Genomic DNA, 21,905 nt, shown 5'->3' with positions numbered 1-21,905 from the left:
AACGATCACTCCCCGAGTACTGGTGAGGTCTCACGGGTTCGGGTAGCGCAGCTCAGCCACCAGTGTAACGATCACTCCGAGTACTGGTGAGGTCTCACGGGTTCGGGTAGCGCAGCTCAGCCACCAGTGTAACGATCACTCCCCGAGTACTGGTGAGGTCTCACGGGTTCGGGTAGCGCAGCTCAGCCACCAGTGTAACGATCACTCCCCGAGTACTGGTGAGGTCTCACGGGTTCGGGTAGCGCAGCTCAGCCACCAGTGTAACGATCACTCCCCGAGTACTGGTGAGGTCTCACGGGTTCGGGTAGCGCAGCTCAGCCACCAGTGTAACGATCACTCCCCGAGTACTGGTGAGGTCTCACGGGTTCGGGTAGCGCAGCTCAGCCACCAGTGTAACGATCACTCCCCGAGTACTAGTGAGGTCTCACGGGTTCAGCCACCAGTGTAACGATCACTCCCCGAGTACTAGTGAGGTCTCACGGGTTCGGGTAGCGCAGCTCAGCCACCAGTGTAACGATCACTCCCCGAGTACTAGTGAGGTCTCACGGGTTCGGGTAGCGCATGCGCTGCCACCACCTTTGAAGCCCAGTAGGTCTGGATATACTGAACAAAATAAAATAACTTGGGTGCTCAAAGAATGCCAACGACAGACAAGGATAAAAGTCAGTGTTTATTTAATAGTCGAATTAAAATCCGCAATCGCATGCTATATGTCAAAAACTATATAATCACAGACAGTAGCAGCTATACAAAGTGACGTTGTGCAGTATGTTGTTATACAGTGTAGGGGAGGTTAAATGCGCACAACATGTGTGGGCACACATATGTGGGAGTTAACAGGGAAACTAATCAATAATAAAGTGCTCGTTATATAAAAATATCACGCCCCGTTAAGACAGGGTATGATATAGTTAGTGTTTTTAGATACAACAAGCAGCACTATTCGAAGGAGAATGTCAAAACACCGATATGGGGCGAGAGAGGGTTTTGTCTTATTGAAATGATTACTCTCCTGTCATCAGCGGCAAAGAATCCGCTGGAACAGCAATTGAATCAGAATTCGCTTTCGGTCATCTGAACGCTACAAACTGCAAGCGTTTCGACTCCAACATCTCTATGCCGCGCCTAGAGATCGCAGTTTCCTTTTCTCTGCTTCTAACGGTGCGCTCAACACACCACTATCTCGCCCAGCTTTTCCCCTTGCTTTTATTTTGCCTCCTAACGAGCAGGTAATTTTCTTAATTAGTTAAAATGAACAGGACAATTAATACAATTAATAGGAATTCATAATTAATACACTTCTAATTCTAGTAATTTAATTCCGTGTTTGCGATTCATCATGAATTACATATCAACAGACACTTATTTTAGTGTTACCATTCATTTAACGGCGTCGACAAGGCTGTTCACCCTTCTTTGCATAATGATAACATGTCGTTCCCTTCCACTAACAAGGGGGCAGCAGTAGTTTTAGCAGCTGTTTGCATTCCGATTGGCAGGTCACTCATGATCATCGCCTCTTTGGTTCACAGCCGCAGCCAGCCTCCCGCAGCTACTTTTTAAAGCTGCGCTGGATTTGTACACATTGTTGAGGGTGGAGCTTCGTGACGTCATGCAGCAGCCCTCGCACAACGCGCTTCTGTGCAGAACTGTGCAAATATCTGCAGAACTGCGGAAATCTGTGCTAGAAGAATGCACCCACGATATCGTTAATCTGACTGCTTTGTTACCACCCACTTGAACCGGAACCTTTTTCAATCAAAATACTTGGGGCTGCGCTGCCTGTGTTTGCTATGTGCACCGATAGGAGCTGCGCCGCTTGCAACGTTTCGTTAATTTCCTCCACTTGTCATAACCAGATTCACAGGCTTCAAAAATGACAATGATACAATAGCAGATCATAGTCTCTTAGTTATATATGGGTACAGTCGCAAAAACTGCTGCGTGGGATGCGCACATTTCACAATTTGACTAAGGTTTTTGGGAGAGGGTTGAAAAAGGAGAGAGAGGGGAGAAACTTGATTTCTTTTTTTTTCACCAATTCGCAAATGGCTTTCCACGGCTGCTGCTGCGAACTAGGACCGGACGAGGGTGCATAACAGATCGGATACTACATTGATGTGTTGCAGTTCCACTCTCGCCGCCCTAGTCTTGCAGTTAACAAGAGATTCGTCTATTTTTCCCTTGTAATACCCATCATTAATAATAATAAGGAATATACAAATAAAGTGAAAAATGGGGAACACGACATCTTGCTGCGTATCATCCAGCCCCAAGCTGCGGAGAAATGCACACTCGAGGCTGGAGTCCTATCGCCCAGAACCCGAGCTAAGCAGGGAAGATACTGGCTGTAACCTGCAACACATCAGCGACAGGGAGAACCTAGACGGTAAGGCACTCACTAGCATTACTAATATTACTGGCAAATATTTGACTATGCTATTTAAAAACAAGCTAAACTTAACCTGTCAAGAGCTTTGCGAATACAATATCGAACCCGTTCATTATCAAACCAGAATAGCAAATATGCTGTTGTTCTTCATAGCGCCATGTCTAGTCAACATGGGAAACGTAGAAACCTAGCATAGCATCATTAATATAAATATCATCATCATTATAAGTGGGATCGTGTCGTTCTTGTTATGTCATCGCAGCGCCTTAATAATGCAAATAAAACGATTACGATTTAATAATGATGTGTAAAGACCTTAGTGTAAAGACTTTTATTTTATTGTTCGGTCAATTGTCAATTACTACGTGCTAAAAATCACTTGTCTGGTACTTTCACTATTAGTATACGATAGTCCAGCTTGACTACTGTTAGCGGTGTAGAATACCTCCTTTTGTAAAATGAGAAGAATTTCTATCACTGAATTAACCGCTCTGAAAAAATAGACAAATCTCTGTTAAGGGACGTGCAAGTTAATGTTGTGTGTAAGTGGGCGGATCTCCATATAAGACGCAGGTATTTCCAGGTAGAAATGATGTTAGCGACAGCTAGGATGCAGTGTAATAAAGGACTTCTCATTTAAATTATTCTTAATTTCAAATTCAAGTATGCTGCAATTTAAATTTGTAACCCAGCTTTCCAGTGGGGTGGACTAAAGATCATATGCAGTCTGCTGTGCACCTGCTGTACAGCACTAGCTGTCGATTTACACTGTAATGTATAGGTAGTCCCATTGGAGATGTTTGGTGGCAGCTGTGTCTGTGCTCGCTTTTATGTTTTTGGTTGTAACACAATAATGTACAAGCCATTTAACTACTCCACTTAAAGTGCTGACAGCTGTATCAGTGGTCATAAGCTATTGACACTTCAGCTAGAACCATTTATGCTTCTTGTCTAGCCTTTCATCACTTTTCTTAACATGTTTGAAAACATGCAATACTTCTGTATAGAACAACTTACATAAACAAATGCTCCTATCAGAATAAAAACATCACAAACACATACCCAGTATTTAGACCTGTCTTTGAATGCTTACATATACCAAACTTTACATGGGGTTTGTAACTTTCATGACTGATTAGAGAAAGGGGTTTCTGACTGTGGCAAAATGGTTTGCAGTGCACAGGTGTAGTGGTGATGTGATTATGAAACAGAAGACCGATAACAAAGTTCACAATCCAAACAGGTTTTATTTTTATAATCCTAGTATGGTGACCAGAAAGAATAATCACAGACAATACACAGCAATACATATTGCACTAAACTAAAACAATGGGTTCCAGTCCCAAAATAATAAGACACAGTTCGGAAATAATAAACGCAGTAGAACACACGCAAAGACACACACGTTCACCAGTCCAGAGTGAGTGCTATAGTGCTTGTGGTGTAATACAATTTATCCGTGTACAGTGGTGCAGTGTTGTCTGGGTTTACTGTTGGCCTTAAGCTACAGCTCCGGATTGTGTTAGCCGTCTAATAATAATAACAAACAAGTAGATTTTAGACGCAACAAAACACTCACAGAAATTTTACACTTGTCCTTCATTGGTTCTCTCTTAAGCATTACACAGGAACAGATCACCTAGCCACGTCCCCTGTTTGTACCTGCAGTCACGCCCCCTTGGTTAGCAAGTGCAACTGTTTTTCCACCAATCCGCGATAGCCACACCGCTTTCCCTCTGGAGCGATGACTTAATGTACAGCAGCTGTGCCCCCTTTCTAGATGGCCGACTTCCAACTAACCCTGGGAATGAACTGTCAGGACATCCAGTCCAGGGCAATCTGTTCACGTTATATCGTGTCCTCACAGGTCAGAAGAGAGATTTATCACCAAGAATCATTCTGACCCTTCAGAACCATATAGCCCTGTAAAAAACTGGCTCTGGAGCCTCAACAAGGTAGTGGCTCTATATAGAATGTGCAGATTTTTTAATGATCCAGCATTGATGCAGTAAAAAAATCGGACAAAAAAAGAAAAGTGCCAATAGATGTCAATTGAAATCCTGTGAAAAGTTTATACTTTTTCAGCACTCTGTGATTTGGAGATGGTCTCTGATGTGACACAAAGCATTCCCTTCCTTGACACATGACAGTTCCATTTGCTGCAACAATGATGGGTAATTTAGCAAAAATGTAGGCAGACAGCTTTGGCCGAACTACGACTGGACTCAAACGGACGTCATAACGAAAGTCGTTTTTACTTCCGTCTGTCGAAACGGGAAACCTGTCACTGCGTTACCAATCGGTTAGCTAACGAAATGTTTCTAAAATCTTAAATATTTCACTGCGACATGGTCGGACTAGAGAAACAAGGAACGTGTCTTGACACGAAGTGACCTCAATAACTGAGGCATGCACTTCCCTCCGAACTACTTGGTGTGTCTTGTTTAAATTCTAAAGTTTATGTTCTCTCCGGTTCCATTTCTTTTCAGATGGTAATAAGTCAAATCATCATGTTCCCAGTTTTCGAAACGAACAACGTTGTAAAACAAGAACGTTCCTACGTTTTGTTCTATCTCTCGTGTATGACAGGATATCTCCAAATACTTTTCCGCTCCTGTAAGTACCGTTCAAGTTGTATTAAAACTGGGTTGTTATGTTATGTCATCTCTAGAATTTATTTTCCCAACAAACCAATACGACTCTATTATTAGGTAATGTTGCTATACGCTAGCTTTGGTCGGTGATTTACGAGATAACGTCATCTAATACGGTGCTAGCTTGATGATGACTTTTTTTAAATGTAAAACTTCCCCACTGACCAGATCGACTTACGATTTGAAAAAAATCTGGTTTTTGATTTTCTTGGCACCACAAAATTTCCCAGAGCATGTCACCTGGTAGCCAATCCTGGAGGCTGATCTCGTGGGTTTTTTAAAAGACCTCGTACTAGTGGATCACACGGTAGGTACCTTCAGAATACAGTCACAAGAAATTTCTACGAAACGGGAGCATTTTTTGTCAGTGTCAGGTGGGAAAGGAAGTCTTATGTCTTTTGTCGGACAGATGTTACCACAGTAATACGTTTAAGACGTTACGGTCGAGTGTTTCCTTCCTTTGTCTCAAAAAAAGTCAAATGGTGAGTCATTATGCGAACCTCAAGCGTGGCTCACAATTATTAGAAAGTCAAGTCTCAAACTAGTTGTCGCCTCTTACACACACTTGGAGTGTCCACACCTAAAAAAAATATTTCTTTTCAGTCATTTAAGTTTTGCTACACATACTAAACATTAGCCACCTTTGCCTACCTTTGTTAAGTAAGTATTTCCATACATATCTTCAAACTTACACCATTCAAAAGGCATCCAGTTTCTGTGATTATGTTTTTTGTAATCCCCTGTTTGAAGTCATTGCTTTTTACTGGACTTTAGATTATTGAGACAGATTGTACCACTTTTAGTACATAAGTCTGGTGTTACTTTGAGGCGAACACCCTGGAAAAACGCTGCATGAATTCTAACATAACACTGACAGGTTCATTCGCACATGAATACAAAGACCCAGGATGCCTGAGTTTAAAATTATACAGAAGGCCAAGGACAGAATGGCAGGTCTGTTCTGGGGACATGGCTCCCCTGATACCAAGGTAGGGCTCATGGATACTGTAGCTTGTGTTCCCACTATTCTTTTCATCACGGTGATAAGAATACATATATAATACCTGTATAATAATACAACATGGCTTGGATAATGTATTAAAATCATGCTTGGGAGACCAGTATTTAGATACAAAACATGTTCTATATGTAGTGCTTATCATGAAGCTGATAGAGCTCCTATTACGGTGTGCTTTCATGACTGATCTAAAGTTTCGTGCAACCTCGTGTCTGTTAGGCGTCTCTCTGTGGCGGGTGTTGGAGTTGATCGTTTCTTTGCTCTTCAGAAACAGCTAACGTTTGAGCTGTAACAAATGTTATGTGTTTGTAGTGAACACCTGAAGCTATTTCCATTTGTGATAATTAGTGTAGGAATATACAGAATGACTTTCTGCAGGGGAAAAGCCTTTAAACGAGTTGTGGGGATACTGTATCAGTTAAACTGGACTTTGAATTATATCTCGTGGAGATTGTGTATCTAGGAGTGTATTTATACTTATGTTTACTTTTATTTTTTTTGACCTTGAACAAAAGTCTGTTTTTCCTAATCCTGTGAACAGGTTGTCATATTTCCATTTTTACATGTGCATGCAACTTTTTCATCTGATGGTGCTTAAACCCCTGCAGGTTACTGCAACATGATGAAATGTGACAATTCTTACTCTAAAATAAATGAATTAAATGGGGATTATTATTATTATTATTATTGTTGTTATTATTATTAAATTCAAGTGTATTTGTGGGGTTCAGCAGTAAATGTCAGAATCGTTATCACAAGAACCCTGATGCTGCTGTATTGCCACTGACGGATGTTGAGAATCAAAAGAAGCTTTCTTGGTCTTCGTGAAAGCCTCATTCTGTGGAAATATTTCACTAAGCTTCAAACCAAGAAGCGCTACCTCTGTGCTGTTTTTATTCTCGTTTTTATTGTTATAACTGACTTCTCATTTTCTAATTGGAGCTATAAGCTTTTCCATTGAAATTAATATAAAATGAGGAACAGCTGACTGATCTTGTGCTTGGAGACTTGCTACTGTAGCTCCCTAAAAATTAGATATCCTGCCTAGTACAGCCTGAGAAATAGAAATAATAATAGTTTATTTAAAATAGTTTTCTTGTTCTCTTTTGTGGGAACACATTTGCGTATCTGTGAGATGCTTACCTTCATTCTCTTTACTTTTCATAAGAAACTAATTCAAGCAGCCAGGTGTTTCTGCTAGGACCTGAGATTCAAGTTTGAATGGCACTCATTATGAGACATGCATGGAAAAGGGTCTCGTACACCAAGGAGTGTAGGCTATGAGGAGGAAAATAAGCACAATTAAAAAAAAAAAAAAAAAAAACCTTGGTGAATCACTAATCTCAAATGGTGCTCTAACTGCATATTTATTTTCAAACCTATACAGCATTTGCCAATTGATTCAGAGCAGAATTGAGTTGCTTTTGGCATTACAGTGTCATTATCAGATTTCTCCCCCTGCTCTGTTCTCTATATTGTTTCACTGAGCTCTTTTTTTCCAAGAATTTTTTTTTCCCCCTCTAGACGTTCTCAGTCTAATAATCTTAGGCTGATCTGCAGGCAGCTTCAACAGAAACTCTGTAAGTGTCCATGCTATCTGAGTTTCTGTAACTTTTTTTACAAGGTAGGTGTCCACCTTACTATATAGATTGACTCATTCGGCTTACCTTAGCCCCTTAATAATTCCTTCTGAAAGGCATCTAATGTGTTAGAATTTCTTCTGGGTGATAAAGAGGTGTGACAGTCAATCACTTCAGACTTTGTATAGTCCTTCTCAGGTTTGGCAAGTGTTTGGTCTAAGAATTTGCTGTCGCATTGAAAGGGCTTGGAAACACAACAGTGAGCTAATTAGGGCCACTTAAAACCTGCCCAACCTCATTTTTCTTGTAGCAGAAATGAGTGCTTGACAAATATTCAAACAAGCTTTGCTTGAAAGCTGTTCACATGCAAAAATAAATATCTTTGTGTTCGACAGAAGCATTGGGATACAAGCATGGCAGTGATGGTAATGGAAATTTCAATTTGACCTGCTTTTAAAATAAAATAAGAAACTTGAACTTTTCCAACTTGAAACTCATAGGGAAAGTAAAACCTGAACCTGAAGTTATAAGTGATTATACAGGAAGTGTTGCTGCTGAGTGAATTGTGTGTTTTTAACTGGATCTCAGTTTGGAATCTACCTTGTGTTCATTAGAATGCAGTGACAGAATGAGTGGGACAGAGGCACTGCTCCAAGTGAAGCAGATGCAGAGCCTGATCTAAGAAATTCTTCCATACGTTATTCTTGTTACATAAAGAGAATACTCCATGAACATTCATAGACTGCTGTGGTTATTTCACTCCTGATGTTAGCTGGAAACAACACACTCGACACCGTTCGCTGGGCTCATTCATGGGAGAACTGCAAGGGCTGCTTTAGAAGAGTCCTGCATGCAATAGACACCTGTCATTTTGAAAACTAGAATCCTGACAGATCTGTATTTGGTTTAATTTATAGTTTTGTATGTATATGTGTCAAGTGGAGGTGCTCTTTAGTGAGCTCAGCGTGTATAAATACTGTTACACAAATGGAAATAAGACTCTCATTGCAGAGCAGTTTGATCTATTCCTTATTTTAAAATGTATATAAGCAGACCCACCTGTGACTAATCAAGCTTGTATTAAAACCTGGAATGGGTGAAACTGCAATGCAATTGGAGTGTTATTTCCATCCCTGTGCTATGAGCCTGCCAGCTGTTCCACCTTGGTACATGTAGTGTGTTTATGATTTTCTGTCCTATAGGTACATGTAGTGTGTTCTTGGTTCTCTGGTCTACCTAGGTACTGATACATGTAGTGTGTTCTTGGTTTTCTGCTCTACCTAGGTACCGGTACATGTAGTCTGTTCCTGATTTTCCTCTTATACTTTCCTCTTTGACACCTCTCTTTGCTGTATCACAGAGATATTTATCGCAAAACTCATTGCCTCCTGTGTTTTACACAGAACAGATGTAGTCTTTGCCATTGCATTAGCTCACTGGCTTCTTTTACCAGAAGGAAGGTCCTCTTTTCATTTCCTAGAAGAAATGACATTGTTTAACTTCTCTATTGGTAGCTTAGCAACTGATTGTGTCATGGAAAGTATAATGAAGCAGTGTTGTAATTCTCAGCCAAAATGTTAAACTGCAAGGGGGGTTGTCAGCCAGAAAGAGCTGTGGCTTGCTCTGTGCTGAATTACACTGATGATTTTGAGTGGATATTTATGTGGTCCACCAACAATTGCCTGCAATTTTAACAGTTGCAGTCTGCTGTCAGAAACATTCTGGTGAGCCATGCTGTCTTCAGTCTCACTTTGCAATGGGAAATTTTACTTTCTTTTTATATAATTCAAATAAAATTCTGTAAACTCAGTAACCCTAGCCCTAACCCATTGCATGTACTGTTGCCTATAAATGTAAACATTACCCAAGAAAACACGCAGGGAAGTATCTTGTCACTAGTCAAGCTGTAAGTTTCAGAATGTGTATATGGGTAATGATTTTCAGAACTCCACTGCGTCTGCCCATGTGATCTTAAGGCACATCAGTGTTAATATTTACAAATTTGTAAAACAATACATTTTCAAAAGGTAGTAAAAAAAGTTTTCTAATTTTTTTTTATTTGCCTAATCTTCTTTACTGTGGTGTCATAAAACTGCACCTCTGCCACATCAGGAAGTTGCTTATAAATGGCAATGAAAGGACACATTTCTGCTCTTCAACTGCTTTCCATGTTTAGGATCTTATCTAAACTTTCAGGACACAAGCTTCTCTGGCAATTACTTTTTACTCACATGAACTTGGAGTTTAATTAATTTATGTACAAAAATCTCATCCACAAACAGACCTGTTTGAATATCACAATATTTAACATGAGTCTCTTTAGCATATTTATGATTTTAATAGGCCCCACTCTCTGTTGCCAGTGCCACTGTTTACCTTCTAATAGAGTTTTGATTCCTTAAATTCTCTGACCCACGTCTAGAGTTCCATAGCAATTTTAATTTGTCTTTTTTGAGTCCAGTACTAGTGTTGTCCTTTTTTGCTTTGATATCAGAAGTTCAGCTATCACATTTCAGGATATTATTGTCTCCTTTCAGTACTCACAAGTGTGAGTTATTCCAGGAAACAGGGTGAAAGTATTGTCAATTATATATCTCCTCAGATCATCTCCCTCTCAACCAATCAGGTTCAGAGAAGAGCAGCAATTATCCCACGGTAGTGGCAGATATCCTCGAAAAGCTGACAAGACTTTGCTAGAATCCTTAAACTGGCATTCAGTTTCAAGCAGGCTAAGTTATCCAGTCCAGAATATAACACATTTAAAAAGTGTCCTCATACCGTATGCAAGTGGGCTCAGGACACTTAACTACTGCAGAAAACTGGCAATGAAAATGAAAAATGAGGGTCATTTCAAGACCCTTATTTGCCAGCCAGGAAGCTTTTACAGAATGTTGCACTCTGTTACCTGGGTAACTAAAAGCATAGTGAGGTGAACGTTCAGAACTCCCAGAACAGTGAGATTTGTAGGCTTGTATATAGATGTGAAGATTGTAAAGGTTATGGGGGTTCCTTGGGGGGAGGGGGGGGATGAAAGAGGTTGGTCAATACATGAAATAACCATTTAAAAGAGAGCTTGGTAGGGATCGTGCTTTTAACCCAGCGGTAGATGAAGCTGTGTCACTGGGGACATTTAGGGTGTTTGAAATTGTCTGCATGATTCCGCACTTGAGAAAAGGCCTCCTGAGTTTTGTAGTAAACAGGTTGTACCTCTAGGGAGGTTCTGCTTTCTTTTAGCTGTTCGTCAGCAGGCCTGGGCTCCATTGTAATTGTAATTAATTGCAACTATAATGTAATTGCAGACTTGTAATTGCAATTATGCCATATCAATTATAGTTCAGTTACAGTGGTACACATTTGTTGGTCATACAATCATTATTCTTGCATTTCCAGCCACTTTTTGTGACCCTATTTGTTTAAAAAAATCGTATGATTCTATATTTGTACCTGTAATTATTGCTTTGGTTATTTTGAATAAACTGCGTAAACATGTCAATGTGTGTAATAGTTTTTTTTGTTACTTTTTAGTATAATTGTAATTGAACACAATAGCACTGTAATTGCAAACAATTCTACTGTAGTTATATTGTAGTTATAATCGACTCCATGTCATGTCTTAAGGCTGGAATTGCTTTAGAAACTATAGGTGAACTACATGGGAAGATATGATTTAGTACTTCCCAAGGAGTTATCATGATTTCCACTTGTAGGTCTAAGGAAGACGAGAGCTAATAGAGCTATTAAAAATAAATAAATAAAAAGGTTTACCCAATTTCCTTTAACCAGAATCTTCCTAACTGCCACCTCTCACTTTGCTGCCTGCCAGGGTATAAAAGAAAATCATTGCGTCTGGCTTACCGTGCTATCCTAGAATAATGAGTGAACTGAAAGATGAAAAGCAAAAAATGAGCGCCGATTAGATCAAAGGCTTTGTTGATCCGTTTCCATAGCCATTGTTTCAGCAGAGGCACAGTTTAATTAGGAAACAGAATGGATCGCTTCCTGTGAGGCCCCAGAGGGCCCCAAAAGCCCTCTGGCTTGCTCTAAATTTGGAGTGCTCCCAATATTAACAGCATTTTCCAGAGGCAAACACATTCAGCCTTTCCTAAGAAATCCACTGAAGCTGGGAATTTCAAGTGCTCCTGAAGAGGTGCTTCCAAATAATTAGCTTAGCTTGAACAGGGAGCAGTGAGCCTAGAAGGCCCTCACCCAGTGATGCTTCACATGGGGTTCCAAATCATTTTCCAGCTGTTTAAGATACTCCTAGTACTGCACCACTAGCAATCTTAGTTTGCAAAAATTGAAAAGTATGTGTGATGGTGGACATAGGAACTGTTATTTCTGCATCTGAACAGCTTTCATATTAAAAGACACAGCTGACAGTTTATTCACGAGTGGGCACCAGAGGGGTACCATTTGCAATATCAGGTAAACTGCAGCAAGGCTGTCCACCACCAAGTGAAAAAGTGTTTTAGCCACATCTGCACCAGTGGAGAAGGTGAAAGACCATCGGTATCATGTTTGTTGAAATGTGATGATACAGATTAGAAACCTCAAAACTTTCATCCACCAATCAGGAAGCTCCATTGCAGGGCAGTAGCACACAGCAAATGACGCAGAATATTCATCATAATATATAATAATAAACAAGCAACATATTGAAAAGGTAAATGCACATTTGAGATTTAAAATAAAAATCAAAATAAAATCTTTCAGTTCAAAATTCAATTCTGGAGTAAAACCATAAGAAACAAAGTCAAAGTTTCTGCCATCATCAGAGCTGAACTGGTCGAAAGATGTGTATACTTGACCTAGCTTCTGTTTTCAAATGTGAAGAATTTAAAAATCTACCTGCTTTAACTTCAGCTGCGGTTCTTGACGGCACAGCTTTCTAGTTCCCTGCAGCAGTTTCACTGTTTGTGTTGTATCTAATAAATTACAACATGTCTTCTCTAGTCTGGGATGTATTGGTCCACCTTTTAAAAGAGAGAGAGATGTATGTAATCTCATGCAGGTGTTGTGAAGTTCATTGGTCAGGGAAGCATTTTGGGATAGTAAATAAAGATGCCTCGTTGCAAAATGGATCCCCTTCCTTGGAAGCAGATATAAAATATGCAGATGCTTCATCATCTCTGCTAATATAAGTTAGGACAGTGATGCATTTCATTCGGGTTTCTAACTAAAAGTTGGAAAGGTTCTAAGATCTAAAAAGAAAAACAATTGGAAGTTGATTAGAGCACAAATGGTTAGAAGCCTGTGAAGCCTTGACATTCTCATTGTACTGGAGGTTAGTTTCGAAGTGTTCTCATGCAATCCAGTATGGAAAACATATTTTAACCCTTTGAAGGTACACAAGGAATTGAGCGGTTGTTCAAATGTTATTTTGTTTCTTAAAATGCGTTTCAGAGTAACTCAAGTATCACAAGGAAACTGACAGTTTGGATAACCAGATCTAGCCTGTCAGTATATTTAAACCCTGTTTTGTGCACCTTATTGCAAAAATAAGAAGCCTTGCATCATTTTTATTTGTGGGACACGTATGTCCCTTGTACCTTAATGGGTTAAAAGTTTCTTCATGCATTCTGGTAATAGTAGCTATAATATGGCAGCGTAATCCACCTACCTTGAAGGTAATTGACTTTATCTTAGCTCATAAGTGACTTTGCAGCTGATGCATAGTTCACACACCCTAGTCTCATATCTTGTAAAGAGCTTTGTGATGGTGGTCCATTATGAAAGGTTCTATATTAAAAATAGGTGATGGCACACCATATACCTGGAGACCACATCACTAACAGCTAGACTGGAAATCAATAGTTTGTTGTTTCCCTGTAGCACTCTACTGTATGTCTTTTAAGCACAGAAACAAACAAATACATATTTTTAACGCTGAAGTCACTTTTTTAAAACCCAAAAGCTCTAGTGCTACATTTTTCTCACTGCCATAACCTCAGCTGCTTGGAATCTACCTGGAGGTTCCCTTAGCTGTTTTTCTTTGTAAGTGAACAAAAGGTGTTTTGTATGTAATTCATTGGTAAATCTTGTATAATCTTTGATGCTTATATGTAATGTGCTGTAGTGTGTGCGATGTATGTGCTCCTGTTAGCTATGCTTCCTATTTCATCTTAAATTGGTTGTCTTAGGCTCAAGGAATTTTACTGGTAAAATGTTGCACTCAATTCTGGGTAACTTTTGCTCCTGGCGATGTCATTTCCTAGACTGTTGTGTGGTTCTGGTATTGGTTCTGATATTGGCTTTGATGCTACAGCAGCCCAAGTACAGAAAGTGGTACACTCAGAGGCAAGTCATGTTTAGACCATCCAGCCTTCAATAAGAAGATGTGGGAGGAAGGAAATTAATCCAAATTGTGTGCGAGAGAAGCGCAGCAGAAGGAGAAGGAGATTTAGAACAGTTTAACAGTTTCACTAATAGTATTCCCTAACTTTAAAATATGGTTTATTTTAAATGCCATCAGGATAATTTAAACAAGGTATGCCATTTACATAGATCCCCTGGCAAACTCCAAATTTGATGTGTGCAGAAAGTACAATGTACAATAAGATGTGATACGATGTAAAGTCTCCTTTTCCTAAATGGAAATCACGTCCATTTTTATAGCAGCGAAATGAAGTAAATTGCAGAGTGACTTCCTTCTACACAGTGTTTATATCTCCGGTTTCGTGGATATAATCTGTTTCCAGCTCTTAGAGAGGATCAGGGATGTCACCACAGTAAAGAGCTGGAAAACACAACAGTCTTGGAATAAGCAAGGTGTTGGTCAGTTGCAGAGATGATTTACACAGCGACTAGACTGAGGAAACCTGATCAATAAAATCCCCAATCAGACCTCTTGTTTACTGCATGTCTTGGTACCCCTGAAAAGATAATCGTCAATCGGCAAAGCATTTTAATGAACAAGACATCGCACAAGTAGTATTGTACCCCAAAATGTTCTCCTTTTTATACAATAAGGAGCTCGACATAGAGATAAGGAATATTGTGTTATTACATATCAGTAGAACTGATTGGTGAATTGTGATGACACAATCGCATGTGAAATTGCTCTCTAGCCAGTAAAATAAGAAAAGATTGTTCGCGCAAAGGGCAGAACATAGCTGTTGCTGCTGTGAGGCTGTGTGGTCCAGTGGTTAAAGAAAAGAGCTTGTAACCAGGAGGTGCCCGCTTCAAATCCCAGCTCACTCAGTAACTCACTGTCTGACCCTGAGCAAGTCACTTAACCTCCTTGTGCATCTTCTTTGAGGTGAGATTGTTGTAAGTGACTGCAGCTGATGCATAGTTCACACAGCCTAGTCTCTGTAAGTCATCTTGGATAAAGGCATCTGCTAAATAAACTAATAATAATAATTATAAATGATGAAGTGATGGACCTTGTTTCATAACATGAAAGTACAGTGTGCCACAGTATAAGATTATTTCTTCATCCCTGTGATTTTCAAAGTAACCAAAACAAGTTGCAGTCTGTCCAAATACTTGCCCTGTTGTGGGTCCATCCCAGCCATCAAGATGGTATTACTGTAAGGTCTGTAACATGTCACGTATCAATAAATACTTGCAGTTGTCATGTGATTCAGTGTGACTCTCTGTTAAGATAGTCTCCCTATTTGAAATGTAACCCAGCTATTTAGAGCTGTATAACAACAGAGACCTCTCTAAAATAGCTGTCTTAAGTGGCTGCTTTCAAACTGTCAGGAGACGTGATTATGGGTTAAGTTGTCATGAGTATTGAGTCCCTCTCTCCTATTATGAACTGCAATGTGGTGCAATCAGAAGCTGCTGTAGAAAGGATAAGGTTAACTGCTGAGGGTGATCACTGCTCCCTCACTGAAGTTACTCTCTTTAGTAAAGACCCAAGCACGCTGCAATATCACTGTCCAGTTCAGTTCATTCTTGCAACAGCGCTTTTACTCCCAGAGGACTGCGTCATAGAGTGTGTTCCAGTGGTTATTCTAGTGTCTTGCACATGATTGTACCAACCGTGTCATTTATTTTGTGCTTTTATGTGAAGAATTTCACTCCTGCAAATTGTTAAATAATGTGGAAGATGTTTTTTTGTGGATAATGTTATCCTTTGATTTATGTATTATTTTTATCGATCCCTAGAAGAGGCACTGAGACTTGGGTATATGCACATGTCTGATTTGTGGGATAAGCTGAGACTTGGGTAGATGCGCATGTCTGACCTGTGGGATAATACAGTACTTCAGGAGCTTTCCCTTGAACAGAATACTGAATGTAAAGTCATCAGTCAATGCGGCATGCAGTAATAACTCAATCAGAGACTGCAGATGGGAAAAGGTCTAAAATGGGCATCAGCTGCCTGGCTAGTGTTTCAAGTCTTGAGTGTAAATGATGGGAAAAGACCCAACACCAAACCAAGCTCAAGAACCCTCAGATTTGTATTTATATTTATATAAATACAAAAATTTATAAATTTATATGTATAGCACTACGAAACACACACACCATTTTTTTAATACAGATTTTTGTAGTCGCCAATTAGTTTTTTTTGTTATTTTCTCCTCAATGTAATATTGTCCAATTGTTATTGTTTTAGCTCAGCTCACCGCTACCACCCCTGTGCTGACTCGGAAGGGGCGAAGATGAACACATGCTGTCCTCCGAAGCGCATGCCTTTAGCCGCCCACTTTTTTTACACACTGCAGACTCACCATACAGCCACCCAGAGCCACAGGCAATCCTGCAGGCGCCTGGCCAGACCACAGGGGTCGCTGGTGCGCCGAGGACACCCTGGCCGACCTAACCCTCCCTCCCCCTGGGCGGCGCTCGGCCAATTGTGCGCCGCCCCCCATGGGAGCTCCCATCCTCGCACGCAAACAAAGTAACGATAGAAGTTTATGGCAAATATAGGGTACAGTAATACTGAAAAGAGCAAGTGAACCAGATACTTTTCACAGTGTACATGCAAATGCACAGCTTGCTTAAAATTTAAGCTATCTATTACAGTACTTGCCTTTTTTAATGCCATGATGAACCAAGTGACTGTGGCAGTAAGAGTTTTTGATCTTCCTTCTCTGCCTGTTCAGTCTCAAACTGGTATTGAAGTCACACCTCCTTGATTTGACAGCCAAGTTGCTCATGACTCCACTCTATAATCGCTTGTTCCCTGTCTGAACAGCAGTTTTGTGTAATTTGTCCATTGTCGCCCAGTATTGGTCAGAAGTTGGCCCTTTGATCAGGTCTGTAACTCGTATCCATCTTTGACACTGCTCACTGTTGTCTCTGGGAATTTCTGATTTATTTGACTCTCTTATACCTTTACAAAAGCTTAAAACAAATGGAGTACCAATACTGACAGCAGGAAATGTATGAACTTAGAAGTGTAGCTCCTGAGAGTTTAGTAGCAGACATTGTTTGTTTTATCAATGCACATACACAATTCATCACAGTCATCCATAACTACAATGCACTCTATAGTGCTGAATTTAGCAATACTTAAAGAAATAAAAATGTAATGACAAACATGTCGACTTCTCAGTGTCTTCAAAAACATTTCATTTTGAAGACATTGAAAACACTTCTAGTCAAAACGTTTTGTCATTAAAGTTTAGTTTCTTTTAGTATTTCACGGTTCATTCTAGCCATTTACCACAACAAACTACTACAAACATTGATTATAATGTGTTTCCTGGATTCACTAAAATCTCCTCATCCCTTCTGTAATATTTTACATGTGCCTTTAGATAGACTATTTTGGCTCACTCTCTCAAGTATGAGCACGCTGTGTTACCATGACAGCCTGACTTCATGACACACTTGGCTTTATGTTGTTGGACACCATGCAAAGATTATTTGATGCGTGTGTCTAAAGTAAAACAATCAAAGCAAAATGAAAAACAAGCAGGTGTTTACCCCTCCAGAGGGTGAAAGGCCCTCTGCTTTATATTTGCCTAAATTTGAATATAATTAGCCACATCTCTGCTGATAGAACACCATCCCCAACACCACCTGCTTACTGGAGGCTGCTTCAGATGTGTTAGAGATATTAGAGATGATAACAATGCTCTGTTAGGTAGTTTGTATTATTATTTTTGCCAAAGCTACAAATATAATTGAAGTACTTAAAAAATAGATGGTGAGTAAGTAGATTCAAGAAAATGGAGTCCTTTTCTTCAATCAGTTGCCAGGTTTATTGAAATATGCAGGGAGTCTGGTCCCAGGTACAGGACATACAGAACTCAAAATTACAATGCTTGCGTGACATTAAATACCCTTCTGTATAGATGGTCCACCTCCCCTTTCTCTGACATTAACCAATGGTCAAGGTAATTTAATTTATTGTGTGAGTGTTAATGTGTGTGTGTCTGTGTGTGTGGTCTAGTGTGACAACCTCTGAACTTTCTTCACACTCCTGGAGACAAAAGGTCCATACATCTGCCTTTTGTTATCTCCTTGCGACCCCCATTGATGCCAGTGGGATTATCTCTTTTGATCTCTCTGAAGTCTAGAGCCTGTTCCCTTCTAGTCCACAGCATTGTTATCTCGTTAGCTTGCAGTCATTGTTGGGCAGTTTGTAGACGCATCGTCTCTATCAGTGGTTAGCAGTACATGCAATTTGAACCAAACAGTCTGCTATCTGCAATTATTAGTCTCTTTTCAGAAAAGAACACCAGTATAGCTCTGCTAGTCCACATGCGTAGCAAACCCCTAATCAATTCTCAATCCATGTTTTCCAACAATAATGCTGACCTGTAAAGTGCTGTCAGCAGCAAGAAAATAAAATCTATTTGTGTATTTCTGTAGACTGTAGCAGAAACCCCTATTGGGCCCATCAAGATTTAAAATTGGTGTATATTGTGGCCCTAAATTCAAAGCAGGGCATTTACAATTGCCTGCAATTTTAAAACCTGCATATTGTGTAGTATGGGATACAGTAGTGCAATATAGTATAGTATATGTATCGTATTGCTTTCTAGATGATATGTCTTAATTGATATTGCTCCATTCAGTTTGGTTTATTGGTCCTGGCAAAGTGCATGATGCCCCAGAAATACCTCATCACCTGCCGAGTATAAGCAACTGACTCCAGGAGGCAAGGGCCCCGTCTGACGAGTAATAGTCACTGCAGTCCGAAGAGGCAGACTAGGCCCTAATCGAATGAGCAAAGGCTTGTGCAGCACTCCCTCTGGGTCCTGTGCAAAGATCGGCAGATTTGACGCGAGGGGGATTTGAACCACAATTGCATGGCTCTCCAGACAGTTGAGCTTTTTGCTAGGTGAGCCACTGGGGGACCAAGCTTTCAACCCTTCTTTAGGTACTTGGGGCTCGGTTGACAAACACCACACAACAGTAAGGGCTGTGAAGTAGTTGTACTGCCTAGTTATTAAGGAGAAGTCTTCTGTTTTGTATATTATATATTTGTTCTTTAAGGAACCTTTGCAGTTTGTTTTACCAATTTTTAAATTATATTTGCTATCCAAACTCCATCACTAATGGGGAAAGCCTACTTGCACGGTTATGTGAATAATCTGTATATATGTTTTGATTTGTACAGAAGAGGTTAACTGCTTAGCCTTGTCTTAAAACATCATCTTCACTTGTCTTGCTTGTGAGGAGCATGAGGCAAGTGAATTGGCCCACAGTCCTGGAAATCTCCCCTGAGGTATTATCATTGAGGTCTAATTCATTTTTAGGGTTTAATAATACGTCTGTTATTTGTATAATGTACCTTAAACATATGCCGCTGTTGCTATTTGTTATGTCTATTGGGACCCCTTTGAAAATGAGGTGACTTCATCTTAATCAGTTACCTTCTGTCAAGCTTCCATTTGGAACTGATCAGTTTAAAGCGATGCATCAGACCCAAGATGCTTTGGTTTCCTGCTAATGTGAAACCTAGACCACAGCTGCAGGCATTCCCAATGGAGGGAGAGAGGTAATCAGCTGTTTTGCATAACGTGAACAGGAATTTAGAATTCAAAGTCACTTTAATAAACAGCTCTCCTGCCGTGATGCTGCAAATGTAGACCTGGCTAATCTGTTTTGTTTTTTTTTCCCATAAATTTGCCTTATTATTTAAGGTTCAGAAAACCCTAGGGGCATATTGTGATTTGCAGCGTCCAATCCGATTTTCTTTAGGCAGTCTGTTTTATATGAGAACATTGGAGGACACAAGTAAATCCATTCCACATGCAGTACTGAGTAGTGTGTTCAGGTTTTGTTTATTTCTTATCTATATCCCAGTGACTGGTATATAGTGGAAGTGGCACTCTGTCATATGTAGGTACCTATGTACGTGTTTTAGTTTGACATCTATCTAAAGATTAAACTTGCTAGGGACTTGCTTTAGTAGAAGTTACTGATAGAAACAGCAACTGGAGATACAACACTGTGAAAAAGTATTCGCCCCCTGTCAGATTTTGTGCATTTTTGCACATTTTTCACATTGAATTTGGTGAGATCTTTTTGTGGGTTGTAGTGGTAGATAGAGGGAATCTGAGAGAAAAAATGACACCAAAGTTTGGTGCTTCTTTTATTTGTTTGGTGTGCAAGGTAATCAAACATGCAATCTTCAGCTGTAAAAAAGTTATTGCCCCCTAGTTAACTCAGGGATAATTAGAGTCAGCTGTTAGAATACTTTGGTTAACAATCAGGCCTGATTTGGGCCAGCTCTGCCCAACATAAATCTGACTACCTTTGGCCCTTACCTTTAGAGTGAAGTTGTCAGCACACAGGTTCTAGAGGCACATCATGCCTCTATCAAAAGAAATTCCTAAAGACCTCCGGAAAAAAGTTGTTGATGCCTATCAGTTTGGAAAGGGTTACAAAGCCATTTCTAAGGCTCTGGGGCTCCACCAAACCACAGTAACAGCCATATTGTCTGAATGGAGAAAATTTGGAACAGTAATGAATCTTCCCAGGAGTGGTCATCATGCCAAAATCTCTCCAAGAGCAAGGTGTTAAATTGTCCAGGAAGTTGCAAAGAACCCTAGAATAACATCCAGGGATCTGCAGGCCTCTCTCGCCTCAGCTGAGGTCGGTGTTCATGACTCCATCATCAGAAAGACACTGGGCAAAAATGGGATTCATGGCAGAGTAGCAAGGTGGAAACCACTGCTCACTAAGAAGAACATGAATGCTCATCTCAAGTTTGCAAAAAAGCACCTGGATGATCCTCAGCAGTTCTGGAACAATGTTCTATGGACAGATGAGTCAAAAGTGGAAATTTTTGACCAACATGGGCCCAGTTATGTCTGGCAAAAACCAAACACTGCATTCCACAGTAAGAACCTCATACATGGTCAAGCATGGTAGTGGTACTGTCATGATTTTGGGGATGCTTTGCTGCATCAGGACCTGGACGACCTGCCATCATTGAAGGAACCATGAATTCTGCTCTGTATCAGAGAATGCTACTGGAGAATGTCAGGCCATCCGTCCGTGAGCTGAAGCTGAAGCACAGCTGGGTCATGCAGCAAGACAATTATCCGAAACACACAAGCAAGTCTACATCAGAATGGTTGAACAAGAAGAAATTTTAAGTTTTGGAATGGCCTAGTCAAAGTCCAGACCTAAACCCCATTGAGATGTTGTGGCAGGACCTGAAACGAGCAGTTTATGCTCAAAAACCCACAAGTGTCACTGAGTTCAAGTAGTTCTGCATGAAGGAGTGGGCCAAAATTCCTCCACGGTGCTGTGAGAGACTGATCAATAACTACAGGAAGCGTTTGGTTGCAGTTATTGCTGCTAAAGGTGGCGTAACCAGTTATTGAGTCTAAGGGGGCGATTACTTTTTCACACGGGGGCATTGGGTGTTGCATAACTCTCTTTAATAAATAACTGAAATAAGTTTCAAAATTGTGTTATTTGTTCACTCAGGGTCCCTTTTATCTAATATTAGACTTTGGTTGAAGATCAGTTTCAAAAATATGCAAAAATGCAGAAAATTAGACGGGGGCAAATACTTTTTCACGGTGTATGTGGAGGCTGTCAAGCAGTTTGAAAGGAACATTTCTTCTTGAGGTCCTGGGTCATGTACAAACAAACCAATAAAATAAAGCCTTCACTACTTTTCATAGTATAATCTTGTATTTACTGGTTTGTTTTAGTCCTTACTGTATATTTTATTGGCTGTACATAAAGAAACTGAACTTTTGACTGTTGCTTTCTTATAATAAATAAGTCTAGTCTAGATAATTCACAGTCTCTTGGCACAGCGTGATTGCTGTCCAAACGATAATTGGAGCGTGTGCTGTGTTTGCTCTAGCATTGGGCTTTGTTTCCAT

General features: G+C 40.1%; 1 protein-coding gene across 2 annotated transcripts in view; it reads left to right on the top strand.

The window, feature by feature from the left end:
• The first annotated feature begins 1,518 nt into the window (after window positions 1-1,518).
• The window catches only part of ccny (cyclin Y), a 60,259-nt gene continuing 39,872 nt past the window's right edge, over window positions 1,519-21,905 (top strand). The window contains exon 1 of one of the 2 annotated variants that reach the window (XM_041246929.1): window positions 1,519-2,389. In XM_041246929.1, coding sequence (XP_041102863.1) covers window positions 2,236-2,389 — 154 coding nt within the window. In that variant the 5' untranslated portion in view covers window positions 1,519-2,235. The remainder of the gene's footprint in view (window positions 2,390-21,905) is intronic. The other variant, XM_041246930.1, reaches the window with a different exon arrangement.

Source organism: Polyodon spathula, chromosome 4 (assembly GCF_017654505.1).
Source record: "Polyodon spathula isolate WHYD16114869_AA chromosome 4, ASM1765450v1, whole genome shotgun sequence".
NCBI classification, from domain to species: domain Eukaryota; kingdom Metazoa; phylum Chordata; class Actinopteri; order Acipenseriformes; family Polyodontidae; genus Polyodon; species Polyodon spathula.
Note: the sequence above shows the minus strand (reverse complement) of the source record. Positions and strands in the feature narration are given on the sequence as shown.